The 16,962-nt window shown below is 46.6% G+C and overlaps 1 protein-coding gene across 1 annotated transcript in view; it reads left to right on the plus strand.

Annotated features, from left to right (window-relative positions):
* The window catches only part of SLC43A2 (solute carrier family 43 member 2), a 77,460-nt gene that overhangs the window by 43,151 nt on the left and 17,347 nt on the right, over positions 1-16,962 (plus strand). Inside the window, exons 10-11 of the mRNA XM_078680167.1 lie at positions 15,199-15,337; positions 16,811-16,943. Coding sequence (XP_078536293.1) covers positions 15,199-15,337; positions 16,811-16,943 — 272 coding nt within the window. The remainder of the gene's footprint in view (positions 1-15,198; positions 15,338-16,810; positions 16,944-16,962) is intronic.

The following is a 16,962-nucleotide window of genomic DNA, read 5'->3' on the forward strand; positions in this document are numbered from 1 at the left end:
CGTCCTCTGACCTATTTTTACCCTAGATCCCTGGTGTTCCCCCCAATTATATCGGAGGTCAGGCACCCAATCAGCCTAATCCTCCAATATTGTATAACACCACTCACTTGTCTCATGCACTACACCCTCCACCTGTTGCAGATCTCTTCGGGTGGAATATTGTACCCCCTAGGTCTAACAGAAATGCCAACAGGAGAATGAATCATCTGAGACCCTTTACACCCCTGGAGACTGTAAACAGGTTTGATGTGTTTTCAGGTATGGATGATTGCGACTGAAGATTACAGTCTAAACAGGGCATGGGTGACCAATCATATGCTATTGGCCTGGAAGGCATAGATTTTGTGAGCTTTAAACCAGCTACAACACAAATTATGTCACCTTTGCCTTCTCCCCCGCCAAAGGTCTTACACATGCTAAACCCCAATCTATGGATCCAACCATTGAGCTGGTGGATACTATTGCTGATACTATGCTTGATCCCTTGGGTATTACTCCTAATGAGCATATATCTCGCTTGTCCATTCTCTCCTGGAATTTGGCAGGACTCCAGGGAAAATTAGACTCCCCGAGTGGGGGTCTTTTATTGATACATACGATGTATGCCTGTTTCAGGAGACATGGGAAAGAGAGGATAAATGGCGATCCGGCTATGCAGCCTTTTCAATACCAGCTAAATGGGAGGGAAAGGGACGGCCTTCGGGGGGTCTTTGCATATGCAACCCACCTGGGTTGCAAGGCTAGGGTTTATAAAACTAACTCTCTAGATGTACAGTGCGTGCTGCTGGAATGGTTAAACAAGACTCAACTCGCACTGATAAATGTGTATTCCAGATCGATGGGAATAACAAAGCCCTCACCTACTTTTGATGAGCTTTCTCTACTTCTGCCCACATTACCTCAGGGTGCCGGGATCCTCTTGGGGGGTGATTTTAACTGCCAATTTGAGCCGTTAACTCTAACTGTGGAGGGAGCACTTTTGGAGGAGGATGACCAGTGGGGAATTCCGCAATTGGAAGGCCCCCCAGTAAAGCCATGGTCACCCTTGGCAACCCAAATCTTGGCACTTACCCTCAGTAATTCCTTGAGGGCCTGTAATGGAAGAATTAAGGGTGACATTCCTTCCAAACCCACCTTTAACAAGCCAGGGCAGGAGTCTCATCTGGATTACATCCTTGTTCAGACATCTGACTGGAATCAGGTTCTTGACTTTATGGTAGTGCAAAGATGTGACAGCGACCATAATGCGCTGATCCTTTCTTTAACCTCGCCCGGTGGTCCTGAGGGTGCACAGCTTGCAGAGGCGCCTGTGGATTCCAAACTAACTTTAACCAATGACAGGCTTAGAGTGAGGTGGGATAAGTTCCTGGATAACTCCGCCCATATTTCTGAGCTCTATCTACGGATCCTCCCTATATTTGAACGTGTTGAGGACCTTATCTCTCAATTCTCTCCAGCAGAATTGTTGCACAAGTTGGGCACCCTCCACATGGACCTGGTGGACATTCTGGTGGATCCCCTAAATCCACTTGCTCGGAAAGGGCCCCGCAGGGCGCAAAGAGCCACCTGGTTCAACTGAGCTTGCAGGAGGGCAAAGGCTGACCTCCTCGCTGTATTGAAGCACCCTAGGGATACAGGGCTAATTAAGATCAGGCGGGCGGAACTGAAGCAAGTAATCCATCATGCAAAGGTGGAATGGGACCAGTCTAATTGGGAAAATATGTTGGCCTCTCTCAAGTTCAGAGATGCTCGCAAATTCTGGCAGATAGTGAGAACAGGGTCTGCCGAGCCGACTCTGTATAGCAGCTGAGGTCTGGGAGGATCATTTTCGCAGCCTCTATGAAGAGGTCAGCCCTGGTCCGGCTAAGCCCATTGATGGGCCTATGATTGATTACTTCCCACTCCCAGGCGGGCTTTTCGTGTACTCTAACAATCTGGTGGGGGTCGAACCAATGCAATTCTCATTGGGGGAGGTCCTTAATGTAATATCTAAGTTGCCATCGGGCAAAGCTCCCGGGTTAGATAAAATCCCGGGAGATCTATTTAAGCACCAACCCAGGGTTTGGGCCCCCTACCTACGGGAAGTGTTTAATGCAATCCTTAGGGGAATGGCGGTCCCCAGTACTTGGCTGGGGGCAGAGATTGTCCCCATATTCAAGAAGGGCTCTCCTCTGCTCCCAGCCAATTATAGGCCGATCAGCCTTATTGACGTTTCACAAAAGGTCTTTGCAAGACTGATACTTGACCGCCTGTAGGAGTGGATGATAGACCACTCAATTTTAAGTACGTTCCAGGCTGGGTTCAGGAGTAAGGTTTCAACCACGGACCAAATCTTTCGTTTGGCCCTCCTCTTCTGGAAGACGGTGCGGGTGGCGGGTGGCACGCTATACACCGTCTTTGTTGACCTCCACGCAGCCTTTGATTTGGTTCCGCGGAGTAAACTATGGACGGTACTCTTCAACTTGGGTATCCCCCTCGATCTCTTAAATATCATTGTTCGCTTGCACACACACAACTATGCACAGGTCAGGTGTGGGAGGATGGGCAGCCTCTCAAAAAGATTTCCGGTTGGCAGAGGGGTAAGGCAGGGATGTGTTTTGGCACCCACCCTGTTTTGACTCTTTGTCAACGGGGTAATCGATTATCTCAATAAGATCCCTAACACAGATGCACCAAGGCTCGGCGGCAGCAGGGTGCCCGCAATTATGTTTGCGGATGACACCCTGCTGCTGTCGAAATCCCCAATGGGGATGCAGCGTATCTTGGAGGGTTTTGAGGCATTTTGTGGAGAGCATGGTCTCGAAATAAATGCTCTCAAAACCAAGTACATGATTTTTAACCCCCCCAAAAAACTCGCCCTAATCGTTTTATAGGTCTGAACAGGTTAGAGAGAGGGTTTACGTTCGAGTATCTGGGTGTGACCATGAATGATAAACTGGAATGGGGTGATCATCAAGCTAAGTCTCAGCTCAAACTAGCCCAAATAGCAGGGGGAATAATTAGGTTAGTCAATTCTAATAAGTAATCTGCTAGACAGATAGGTCCCCCGCTGGAGATCTATAGACTCCAGGCCATAGGTGCGATTCTATATGGTAGCGAACTTTGGGGCCATGTCTGTAAAAAAGATCTAGTTATTGTTGAAAATAAGTTTCTCAGACAACTCCTAAAGTTACCGGCTAGCACTCCCCTTTTGCCCCTCCGATTGGATCTGGGCTTGAAACCACTGGATGAAGTATTGGGTCTAAAGCCTTTAACCTTTTGGCGAAGATTATGGTCCACTCCTGAGTTAGCCAACGATAGGCAAGAATTGCAGGAAATTCTTGCTCTTCCTACTATAGAGAACATCCCGTGGTTTAAATATCTAAAAACAGAGTTTACTCGGCTGGGTCTTCCGACTCTTTGGAGTGATCCTGAAGCGGCGTGCCAGGGATTATCCCGCAAACATCTGGTGGCAACTTTCCATGCATGCAATCTTGCATCCCACATACAGGGTCGATGCTCAGATTCTATAACTAACACTTTCCTTGGGGTAAAAGATAGCTACAAGTTTGAGACTGTTCTAGTTGATATTTTCCCGAATCTTGCCAGGAAATTATATCTGCAATGGCGCTATGGCACCCTGCCGCTAAGAGCCTTCACCATTAAATGGAAACAGCACTCCCTGGAAAACTGTCCTGGCTGCAATTGTATGCTAGAAGACGAATTGCATCTAGTTTTCTTTTGTCCTGCCTACATTGCTGCTAGAAGGTTTTGGATAATTCCACTCTGTAAAAATCTAGGGTTTGCTAACTGTTCAGAGACCTTTAGAATACTCAAGACTGACCACTCAAGTGCAACCGTCTTTGCAGTGGCTAAATTTCTCAAAGCAGTGTGGCACAAGAGATTGTTTTTAATTTCTAGGGCACCCCAACCCTGATTCAGACTATGCACTAATTAGATAATAAATTATTATGTATTATGTTATGTTTTGCTAGATTCTTAGTTGTTAGTGCTATTCGTTTTTATATTTTATATTCCGTAATACTATAGATTGTTTTTAACATTAATTAGTTCTGAATCACTTGATCATTTAACATTAGGATTTTGGTGTACTGGGGCCTGTATTGAGAACCACCAGCCTGTATCTGTGTGCTATCTTGTAATTGATGGGGCCATGATGCCTGTAATTTTCTATTGTATTGATTTTATGTTGTATCTTTTATGGCAAGAATGCCGAAATAAAGATTAACGAACGAACGAACGAGCATAACACACCACATAATTCCACATCACACCACAAAATTGAACAGCACACCACACAATTAAACTCCACTACATAACACTTCACCACACAAAATACCATATCAGATAATTACTCTCCATAACACACAATCCCACTCCACATAATTCCAATACACCAAGTACCACATAATTCATGATCCACATAATACCACTGCACACCATTCCACATAATCCCACTACACACCATATACATCCACTCCAAAACACATAAGTAAAAAAACATTTTCAACGCCAATAGCTCTAACTTTCTCAAATGCAAGACCAATTGCATGGCCAATGTTTTTATTGTATTGCAATTGCTGTGTACCTGTGATGTTCTTGTTGCTTGCTTTACTCTCTGGGAGATCATCATTTATAGACTAAGCTAGTATGACTCCCTTAGGGTCTGGGTGTTTTGTAAGAACTTGCTGGCTCTGGACAAACATCGGTAGGGAACATTTTGTGGCTCTCTGAATGCATGACAGTGTTGATAGTTGTAACATTTCCAAGGGCAGAGCCGTAGTGGTATGTGTGGCATCTCTGGGCAGGACAGGAATGCTGCCTGCCATATCTCCGAATGTCGGGCTGCGTTGGTAGCTGTGGCAGCTCTGATGCCAGGTCAGTGATGGTGCTTGCAGCATCTCTGATGACAGTGCATGTTTAATGCCAGGGCTGTCTCTGATCTTAAGTCAGTGGCATCTCTGAAATCAGGTTTAGTGCTTCAGGTATGTCTGATCGTAGGGCAATGTTGGCACCTTTGACAACTCGTGGGCAAGGCAGGGATTGCAGCAGGACCTCTATGGGGGCTTGAAAGTGCTGATGCTTGGGCACCTCAGGGGCAGCGGCACTTCCAGGGACAGGAATGTAGTGTTGCATGTGGCATCATCTGTGGCAGGGAAGTGATGAGCTGTGGAAATGCTCGGCACGAAAGCTCATAATAATAACCTGCTTTTACATATCACTTCAAACTGCACTAATGCTGTTTCTAAGCGCTGCAACAAACAAGTGTTAGTCGTACCCAATTTCATGGTGCTCAATTTATTGACCTTGGAGATGGAAAGCTGAATTGGACTTGCAAATGTATGTCCTGCAAACAAAAGCAGATGCCAGCAGACAGTGTTTAATAAGTCAGCCATCTTGTCATATCTCCTTATGGCATCTGTGATGGCAGGACATTTTTTTAGGATTTGTGATTTTTCACATTATGGCGGTCTGTCAGTGCTTGTGACATTTCTGAAAGCAAGTACAGTGTACAGTGGTGCCTGTGACATGTCTGACTGCAGTATATGTGAGGTCTCAGAGTGCAGTGCATTGTTGGTAAGTATGGTGTTGCATTAAAAAGCCTTGGAATGTGTCCATAAATGTTTCCTTAGGCAAGCATGTATTCCTGAATCAGACAGCATGACCCAGTGTGTAGTAATTGTATAGCTCTTCAATCCCTGATGGCACAGCACCCAGGATAATGAGCTGCACGTCAAAACAGTTATAAAGTCCCAAAGGCAAGGCCTATTGACTATGCCAATGCTTGTTTTATTAGTCACAGTAAGCAGACAAGCAGAGTGTTGAGAGGTCTCCCTGTATCCAGCTACCAAGCCCTGTCCTTAGTCAATGTATGGGTCTGTGTCTGTCACTACATCTGCTCATCTGTCTGTCTCCGGGCAGTGACCTCTGCCTATGTACGTCCCTGCGCTCTGTGATGGCCATGGCCTGTCCGTCTCTATGTATGCTGTGTCTCGGGACAGAGGTCTCTGACGGTTTCTGCATTTGCTAGGGGGAGAGGTGTGGCGCCGCGGCCAGGGCGACTGACGCTGGAATCTGGGGATCAGGGTTCGATCCCCGGCTCCGGCGGCAGGTTAGCCCAGCACCATGCGACTCTGGGCAATAGCTTGCTTAATCTTCCCGACGGCCCCCAGCGCCTAGAGACCCTTACGGGTGATTGTGCGCTTTACAAATGTGGATTATTATTATTATTATTATTTGCCCTCTAACAACTGGGGTTTATCATTAAACCTGCGCTGCCTCAAATCAGCAGTCTCCACCTGTCCTTTCACCTGCTGTGCCTGGGTCCAGGTGTCTACTTGTCTCCAGGTACCAGGCGTCGCTTGCTCTGCGTCTGTCCTGCCTCAAGGCGGCACCCCCAGTCTGTCTCTATATCCGAGCAGCAGTCTCTGCCTGTCTGTTCCCTATCTGTCTGTGCACTGGTCTTTTTATTTATTTTTTATTTATTTATTTGTGCGATTTTATATAGCGCGGACTTTACCCGAAGGTGTCAGAGCGCTTCACAATAGGAAACAGAGCTGATACATGAGAACATTACAAGTGAACAAAATACAAAAGCAAACGGTACATTAAATGAGGCAGTAATGACAATCGTGAGCCAACAAAATACTAGAGGTAGCAAACGGTGCAGTCCGGTTTGTCCCAGGTCTACAGCCTGCTGTCTTTTCTTGCTGTCTCCTGACTGTCCTCTCTCTTCCTACGCCTCTGCGTGTCTCCATATGCCCCCTTTTCTCGGCATTCTCAGACAGTTCATTCTGCTATTTTGCCGCCTCAGACTGAAGAAGTATTTTTAGTGGTTGATTTCATCGGCCAAACGGAAAGATTAAGTTCCTGAACTGTTGACGTCTTAAAAATATCCAGATTGCAAAACAGCCGAAGAGGCAGAAATGAGGGATTGAGAGAGAACCGGTCAGGGCCTGTCTGAGCTGGAGCGGCAATGAGTCAAGCGCAGATTTGTGAGGGTCAGAGGGAGGGAGGGAGGAAGGTGGGGTGGTGGTGGGGGAGTGATGGGCAGGGGAGGGATGTGAAGGGAGGGGGCAAGGAGTATAGAGCTAGAAAAGGGAAAGGATTAGATAAAAGAAAATAAATAAAGTGGGACGAGAGTGAGTGTTCGGGGGCAGTCTGGGCGATTAGCAGGAGAAGAGAGAGGGTCGCGTGTGTGGAGTGCTCCAGATGTTGTCACGTGAAAGCAGCTGCCAGGCCCCAGTGACGCACAGACGCCTTTTGCGTAGCAAGGGCCTCCGAGTCCGCCCTCAGTTCCGTTCTCTTTTATTACTCGCACAGACCTAACCTTTCGTTCCCACTCTGGGATTCCCAGAAAGGGGCCTCGGGTGTTCGCGTGGGGCAGAGCGTGTCCTGAGGGGCGGCGTGTTCTGGCGGAGGCGTCCAGCCAGGGGTCCTCTCATTAGTCAGCACTGGACCGCTCGTGCCCTGACGCGTTTATAGGGGTCCCAGTCATACCAGCTTTCGTGCCCACACGTCACTGCTGCTCATGGGTAAGCCCCGAGCCCCCTCCTCCACCCACGCCTTTGTATCTCCTTCTCTTTGTGATGGTGCAATTTTGGGAATGGAGCAGCTGACCTCAGCAGTGCGAGATTCACTTCGTCTACCAACTGATGTGCCATCAGAGTGTTCACACCACCAGTGACGCATACACCACGAATGGGTGCACACACTGATAGAAATGTCACCAGCCGTGTGCCCGCAGTGGTGCCTGTCAAGGCCAAGCCGAGTACCAGAGGGGGAAAAGAGAGAGGTCATGCTTCAGAGGGACTCTGTTTCCATAGTGACCCGGAGTCAGAGGTGAATTATCAAGAGGTTTGGACTTAACTCTGTATCCTAAGAAGGTCACCCAAGCTCTGAGCTACTGTGTGTCCTGGCATCAAAGGTTTAAGAGTGTTGGTTCTGAAGTCAGGGGTCCGAGGAATCCAGAGGTCAAGTGTCTGAGACCATGTTCTATGATCAACGAAGAGGGAAAAAGAGAAGTAGTTGTCAAAAGGATAGACCGACATCCAAAGTTTCTTTGTTTCCTGAGATCAGGGAATCAAAGAGGCCCTCTGCCTTGAGTACAGAGAGGTGCTTTGTCTCAGGGTCATTAATGAGAGCGCTCTTAAACTTTGAATTCAGACGTCACTAGTGTCTGAAGGATGAATCTGTTATAGATTCACAATGCTGTTCACCATCTTGAAATCTTGTTGTTGGGCCTCAAATTAATTGCATCTATGTTGAAGTTTAACATGTTGGGCATTGTCCTTTGGAATCTGTATCATGTCCCTCCAGTGATCTCAGTTGCGACCCAATAAAACTAATGCTGGGGTGTCCAAGATCAAGGTTTAGAGAAGCGTTGTGCTCTTCAGCCTCAGGGCGGGTGGGCTCCGCGCTTTGAGGGTCAGCATGGTGATCTCAGTGGCGACCCAATAAAACTAATGCTGGGGTGTCCAGATCAAGGTTTAGAGAAGCGTTGTGCTCTTCAGCCTCAGGACGGGTGGGCTCCGCGCTTTGAGGGTCAGCATGTGATCCAAGGTGTGTTCTGTGCCGAGGACAAACCCAGGGGTCCTTTATATCTAAGGTTAGAGTTTCCGTCCAAACTGTTGTGAGTCGTGGTATTCTTTCTGCCCACAGGTCCCTGTAGGAAATCCAAAGATGAAAGTTTTTCTGTCGCCATAAGTCGAAGGTGCTATCAATGACTTATGGTTTGAAGCAGGGGTTGTTCCAGGCATATGTTGGTTACACAAAGGTTATATAACCTACTGAGATCACCAGCAGAGTGGAAGCTGCAGCGGAAAGCTCAGTTTAGGCCAGATAGGGCCCCACCAGTAACTTGCGCTTTCCAGTACTAGTTTGCCAACTTTAACCTGAGCTACTTTCCTTTTTGGCATTGTAGAGCATGGTTCTTTCTCCAATTGTAAGCACACAACAATGATAATTCAATAGTTAAGTTTGATCTAGGAATTGCTAACAGTGGTATCAGTTAGAAGGTAAATGAAATGTCAAAGCAGGCGAAGAAAACACTAAGCAATGTAGGAAATTAAGCTTGTGGTAGTGCTGGTTAATAGTCACAGACTGGATGGCCATTATCTGATGGAAGAGCCCATGAGGGTTTCAGGGTTTTATGTAAACGATCACCAACATTTTAGAGGATCAAAAAAAATGTTTGCAGGAAAAAAAATGGAAAGATAAGCCTTAGGTCCAGGCATTTAGCAAAAGTGGTTTTGAACTGGTTTGATGCTTGGTTATAGTACTAATCAGGCAACTTATACAGACATGACCTGCCGATGCCTTGGGCTTGTCGATTTCTCATTCTGTAACATGTAAGAGTGAGTCGATTTATGTCTTCCTATCACAGATAGAGCAAGCCTTTTCCTAAAAAGTTCAGAAAAACACTGGAAATATTTTTTTAAAAATGTACCAACAAAAAACATACATATACAATAAATAAGGAGTTCTTATCAAATACTATGGATGCATTACAAGCGAGGGGTGAGAGGGTGGAGGCCAATTCACAACAGAATATTTCTGAGATGCACTGCTTGCCTAGATGTACAATCAAAAGACCGAGTTTGGAGGAAGAGATCTACCAGCGTCTAGATTACAGCAAGGACTCGGAAAAGAGAGGATAGGTCTACAAAGGAGAATATTCTCCAATTAATAGAAGATCATTTGTTTTTTAATGACACTCTTAGACACTTATCAATAACAAGTGATGTCATGCCTTTATTAAAACATTCTTAGTCCTAGTCAAAAGTGAACACGAGTGATACCACCAGACGTAAAGATCCCGCTTCCCAAATGTTTGTCTTAGAGCAAAGGTTGGAAACAAACAGTGTGCGAGCCTGTGAAGGCATCTGTTAAACACAAATCATTCGTCATCACCACCATCAAGTCGGATGCAGTTTTTACAGCAGGATGGGAGCATTAGACACACAGATATAGATTGTCACCTCTACCAAAGTGACGTGTGAACTCCCAGCGCCTGTGACTGGAGTAGATCTGAACTCTCAAATATAACAAATCAAATTAATATGAAGCTGAATGAGAGATGAATGCGTCTCACTGATGCTATGTGGTGGTGTTGACAGTTAAGAAATACCATCTTTTTCACCCTGCATTGATTTCTACCTAATCATATCCACCTTTTGCTCTCCCTCTCGATCCGTTCCAGCACCCTATGCAGTTTGCTTTGTATGGCTGTCTTAAAGTGGCGTATGCGCTGTTTCTCTGGCAATGACTTCTGAGCTGCCTGTCTATCTGTATGCCTTCACCCTTGAGATATTTCTGATAATTTTGCTTTTTTTGCTTCTTGCTCCTGTGGCGGCTCTTCTCGCTCACTGCTGCTGATGCAGTGATGAGCACGGGTAAGCAGTTCTCAGATTCTTAACGTGCTAACATTGCCTAACCCGTTAGTATTTTGCATGTTGTGTTAACTGTATGTCTGTCTTTTCGAGGCTGCTTAGTGTTGCAGCAGTGTGTAACATTCTCATGGATTTACACTGTAGTATGCATGGTCTTATTAATGTTGTCTGTCAAGGAATCAGTAATTGAAACAAGGGGGCTTTCAGGGTTCAGACAGTGTCATGGACGTTTCTAAGTGAAATATGTTCTTAGCATGTGTGGCTGTAGATACACATGCTCTGCATACTCATGCCATCTAATTCTGGGCTCAGCCATTGCAAGTTGCTTTTCTTCAAAGGAGCTTCAGGTCACGGTATATGGACAGACTCCTCCCGCAGTCCACAATGCATATGGGCACGAGTCCACCCTTAAAATGTTTTTCCGCCACCAAGTTTGGATGTGTTCAGTAAGAGATCCACAAGTTCTTTGTGCTTGCTTGGGCTTGACTGTTCTTTAATTTCAACACCGACGATCAGAGAACAATTTTTGCATGTAGTTTACCGACTTCTATGACCAACCATGACCGTTGTAGAGAAGATACATCACGCAACAAATTAAGACTTGTCAGGTCCTTTTTGATCCCTGTGAAAACAGCTTGAAGAATGTGGGAAGGCAGAAAGGGCGTAAGCACCCTTCCATTTTTGCCCACAGTGCAATGCCAACTATTTTTGGGCTGATTGCCACAGATTCTGCAATCTGTTTCTAGCCAGATCATAACTCCTACAAGTTCTGTACTGCTTTCAGCTGTAAAAATGCTCTACGGTGAAGAAAAGAAGAGTAGGAACAACTAAAGATGCAGTAACAGTCATCTGCAGAGGCTCCTCATATCTTCAGCGAACAAGACTCTCTTGACATTGAGGATAAGGTACAGGGCCCACTGCAGTATCAGCAAACCAGCCGATGCGCAGTCCGTTGACCTTATCTTTAAGCCTCTCTGACTGGACACTTTATACGTTGATGCCTATGGGGGTGAGAAAAAAAAGACAACACCTTAGGACCACAGTGAGTATCACCTGCCACCAAAGCACTGGTGCAAAGACCCACTCACCGAAATGCCCTTGCACCGAGGCAGAGCACCACTCCAGATGGAGTCGTGCATCGAGCCACAAACACTCAAGAAAGAAGACCTTGACTTTTGGTGCACTGCCACTTTGGTCTCCAGTAAACACTGAGATGAGGCTTCAAAGTCAAGCAATCTCCCAAGAAAAAATGTCGAACACCACCACACTTTGATACCGTCGCCCATGAATGCCACGGCTGGGGCTGAAGTCTGTGCTGAAACCATACTCAAGCCCAATTATACACCCTCTACGCCAAGATCAAAGAGATCTGTAGCACCCATTCTCCAAAGGAAAGTAGAAGAACAGGATGCTAGACAACTGGGCTCTTTATCCACTCCGAGACTGGAAAGTCATCTGCAATGCCGCCCCATCAGAATGCTTTGAGCAATTTTCCCCCAATTCCCAAGACGCAGGCTTACCTTTGAGGAAGAACTGGGTTTCAAGGAAACTCTATACCCACTGCCTAAGAGACACACTGCCAAGGCTACACACTGTCCTCCACAGCCTCCTACCCCCAGGCACTCACTCCTATCTCCATCTCTACTGCCTCCACAATGCCCATAATACACATCCCCTCCACTCTGCCAAAGTCTCCAGTTCACTCTTTCTCAGTCAGAGGTAGTTATAACAGAGAGGGAGACCCTTATGAACAACCAGCTGGGGCAGGAATCGAGGATGACCCTTGAGATAACAAAGATGTAACCCACAAGACAAGCCAGACCTTGCGTCTTATCCAATCAGTCTATCCCCCACCTAACGATACAACTGCATATCACACAGTTCTTCAGAAGGCTGCTCGTCACCATAAGGTTGACATGCACACCATTCAAGATGACCTTGATTTCCTAGTGGAAATCCTCTCAAATTCTGAATGTACAGCTCTGTTTCTTTCATTGCTCAAGGGCTTGCTAAAGAAACCCCTGGAGAATTTAAGTATCTGATCAGATAGGTACTCCACAGGTTGAGAGGAAGTTCCGAGCATTCCCCGATGACTGTCCCTACATCAGAGATCATGTCCCCTGATTCCCTAGTGGTTCATACTGCAAGGAAGCAGAAGTAAGAGGGGACACCCTGGCCTCCAGTCTCAGAGAAGGACAGTAAGGGTATCAACACTGTCGGCAAGTGAGTCACAGAAGGTGCAATCACCCAACCCAATGGCAAATCTCCATTTTTGTAAGTTTACTCTCAAGACATCACAGGTAAAACCTGGAGGAAATGAAAGCCCATGTACCGCACCTTCCTGAGGCTTATACAAAGGGGTGAGGAACTTGCAGAGGGAAAAACGATTTCCAAAGTGAATATTCAGTGTGCACTTGACACTGCAGATACTGCTTCTCGCAGGGTCAGTGCTAGCATCTTGGTGCACCAGGACCGGTGTATTTGCGTCTCAGACTTTAGGCTAGAGATGCACAGCACCTTCTTACCATACCGTTCCATGGGAAGCAGTTCTTTGGTTCCCAAGTTTTCTAGATGTTAGAAAAGATTAAAAAGACTCTGATATTAGAAAGTCCATGGGCACACTGCAATCTACAGTGCCCAGGGGCTTCTTTCATATGCACTAGCCAAGGGGTTGGGAGCAAGACAAAACCCTAGCTCGGAGACAGTCCTATCAGCGCCAGCAACAGGCTTTCCAAGAGTCAAAAAGAAGCAGGGATTACTCAAGGGGGGGCTATAGTCAGAGCAATTGTAAGGGGAGGTGAAGAGTCAAGTTAGGCAAGGAAAGCCCGCTTCCCAGTACTGACTGTCCATCAGTGCCCCATAATCATCCAACACGTATCGGGGGAGAATAAGGTATTTCTACCCTTCCTAGTAAAAATGACTTCTTATCAGTGAATGTTAGCAGTGATCCATTAGGACTACTGCCTACAATTTCATATCACTCCACCCAACATGCCCTCTGTCATGACCATCTATTTCTTTTAAAATAGGCTACAGCACTCCTCCGAAAGGGTGCAATAGAACCAGTTCCCCCACACCACTGGTACGAGGGCATCTATTCACTGTTGTTTGTCATTACAAACAAATGCATCTCCTTTCAGCCCATATTAAACCCGAGGCTGCTCAATGTGTACATTCTGTCAGAACATTATCACATGACAGCTCTGCAAGATGTCTTCCCACTCCTCCATCCATGGGGGACTTCATTACGGCATTAAATCCCCAGGCCATCTCTTTCCACGAACCTATCAGAGCAGCTCAATACAAGTACTTCCAGTGAGTGTTAGGTGGACAGCATTACCAACTCAAATTACTAAAATTCGGCGGTCACTACAGCTCCAAAGTTCTTCAGAAAGTGTTTGCCAGTGGTGGCCGCTTACCTAGGTAGGGTGGGCATTCACATATTCCAATATCCCAATATCCCAATGACTATTTGCTGAATAGCGGCAGCAGGCAACAGTGTCTAGCCCACACTCGGACTCCTCTAAGTCTGCTCCACAGTCTAAGTTTCACAGTAAATGCCAAAACGCCCCACCTTCAACCTCAATATCTCCAACCCTTTCTAGAGTTGATGGTAAATGTTGCCACAGGGAAGGCATACCCTAATCAGCAGAGGGTGATTGTATTTTAGTAGCTGCCGCCTCTTTTTCAAAACACTCGTCCATAAACTATGAGAACACTAGTGAAACTGCTGAGTATGATAGCATCTTGAATAGAGGTTGTTTCACACACCAGATTGTGCACGCACCCCCTCAGCAATGTCTTGCCAGTCAAGTGGTCACAGGAGAAGGGTAAACAGGAAGACCTATGGTTGATAAAGGCCAGTACTCAGTTCACCCTGCAATGCTGGAACAGCAAGAACCTGTTGCTAGGCAGGCCTTTTGTAGGCCCGCTGCCACAGATGACCTCTACTACCAGTGAGTCGCTCTTTGGGTGGTGTGCCCATCTTGGCACTGTAACTGTACAAGGCACCTGAACCTCCCTTCACCAGCGCAGGCATACCAACTACCTGGTGCGCATGGCCATTTTTCTAGCACTCAAAGCCTTCCACTCGATGGTATGACACACAAGGTGGTGCTTGTACCCATGGACAACATGACAGCAATGAATTACATACAGAAACAAGGGGGTACACACTCCCCTCTACTTTTAGAACTAGCTCAACAGGTTTGGCACTGGGCAATCTGCTACAATATCCCTCTTCTGGTGGATAACTGGGGGTAGACATTAACTTTGCAAACCTCTTAAGCATGACATATCAACAAGTGTGCCAGTGGGAAAATCATCCGCAAGTCCTCCACAGGTACTTTCTTTGGTGGGACCCCTCCATCGACCTATTCATCACCCCAGAAAACGGGAAAAGGAAGGAGTCATTCCATATCCTGTGACTCCAAGCTTCTTCAAAGAAAACAACTTGTACTGTCTGAGCCTAGCTGTAGATGGCAGGCATATGCAAAGATTGTGAATCTACAGTACAACACACTACAAATAAATGCTTAGAGGGTAAGTATCCTTTTCCTTCCCGGGTTTCATTTCATGACTGCAGATGCATGTGATGGGGTCTATGGAAAAGGGCCTGCCAGAGACGGAGAAAATGGCACGGGAAACCTGCCCTTATAAGGGACAGGGAAGTAGGGCCTTCAAAATATTGGAGAAGACAGGGTTTTCCACTAACATTAAGATAGAGCACCTGTTGTAGAGACTCATTCATGTAACCTCACAAAGTTTGTTTCTTGCTGTATTGATTTCTCGATGGGCTTTTCCACAGTGAGTTTGTACACCTCCATCTTTGGTGTCCTGCAGCTGCTCTGCCTGCTCACAGCCCCAGTGATCGGGTACATCATGGACTGGAAGCTGAAGGACTGCGAGGACGGCACAGAAGAGCCAGATGATAAAGACACCACAGCGTACGTAGAAAATGACCCGGGTCTAATTTCTGTACAAAGACCATACTGTGCTGCTAGGGAAGGTAGCTTCTGCTTGTTCCTTGGAAGTAACTTTTGGAGGCTATTCAGAAAAGTCTGTTATACCATCAAGGAATGGCATTGCCATGGAATTAGTGGCACGGCCACAGGAGGGCTTGAGAAGTAGGGCACAGAGAGATGATCATTTGAGATTAATATTTGCTTGGAAAGGGATCATAACTATGGTTTTGTAGAGCTCAGGGGGTTTACACTATCCCATCATTAAGAAAAGGAGAAACAGCACATCAAGTAATGATATGTCTAATGGATAAGCTATGGGGGGAAGAGGAGAGGGCCCAGAACAGAGCCTTCAGATGGTAGAGGGGAAGGGGTGAAGAGAGAGGAGCCCAAAACACTGTGTAAGGTTGGATGCTTTTTTACATTTCTTGAGTAGAGCGTGCATTGGCGCTTTTAATGTTCGGGTAGGTGGAGTTATCCAATGCCTGTGGACTAGGAGTATCAGGCATGAAACTGCAAAGAGAGTAGTGCATACCAAATGTTTTCACCATGCCACTGAGTTGCACACAAGCTATAGAGTTGAACGAGAGTGCGAGGTCATTGGACCATTCATCTTGGAATACACAGAGGGGCACGGGTGGAGGGCGACAGGTTGCACATCTGGTGCCAGAGGATGCCTAGGGACTCCTGGAGCTTTATGGGCCTGTCACTGGGAATGCCACTCAGTGTGGGTACAGTAGAAGGAGTATAGGACAGATGTTGTGTTCAGAAGTATGCAGGAGGAGTCCCAGATGCCGAAGCGGGTGTACTGCTAGCTCATGTTAGCACAAGCACTATTGAGATGAGATGAAGTGAGATCAGGAGCTCCAGGAGGATACAAGGTGGAAGGTTTGGGGCAGGGGAAGGGCCTGAGGTCATGTGGATGTGAATAGGGTCAGAGTTCAAAGTAAGAGCCTGTCAGAGCTACAGAGGGATGGGTTTAGTGGATGTTGAGGATATGCCAGTGAGTTCCACTGGGTAGCTGGAGAAAATCATTCTGTGGCTGAGGGATGCTGCCAAGGGGATGTCAGAGGGTGTGTCTTTGGAACGACTGGTTGGAGTGCCTCAGGATGTGATGTGCTTGGTGATATAATGAAGAGTTCTGGAGATGCCGTTTAATATGCAGTTGGAGAAGGAACGTAAATAAAGGAATGACATTGTGGAGCTTGGGAATGATACGTAATGAGAGGGGATTTCACGGATGCGCTGGGTGATGTCACTGAGAAACATTGGGTGGGCGAGGCTGTCAGTGGGGGAGTTCAAGGAATTGGAACCATGGCAGCTGATGGAGTATACCTGACATGGTCATGGTGCCACTTGTCCTCAGCCCCTCACCCTTTCCCACAGATGGGCAAAGCTTGCTTCTCCCTGTCTTATTTTGAAAACTCACTGCCTGTTTAAATTTACTTCCATTCCTAGTGGCGACAAGAAACCAAAAAGAAGAGACCGTCAAATCCAGAAGATCACAAACGCAACCAGAGCTTTTGCTTTTACCAACCTCCTGCTGGTGGGATTTGGATTCACGTGTCTTGTCAATAATCTGCCTTTACAGGTGAGAGTTACTCTGGAGG

Source organism: Lissotriton helveticus, chromosome 3_1, assembly GCF_964261635.1.
Source record: "Lissotriton helveticus chromosome 3_1, aLisHel1.1, whole genome shotgun sequence".
NCBI lineage: Eukaryota > Metazoa > Chordata > Amphibia > Caudata > Salamandridae > Lissotriton > Lissotriton helveticus.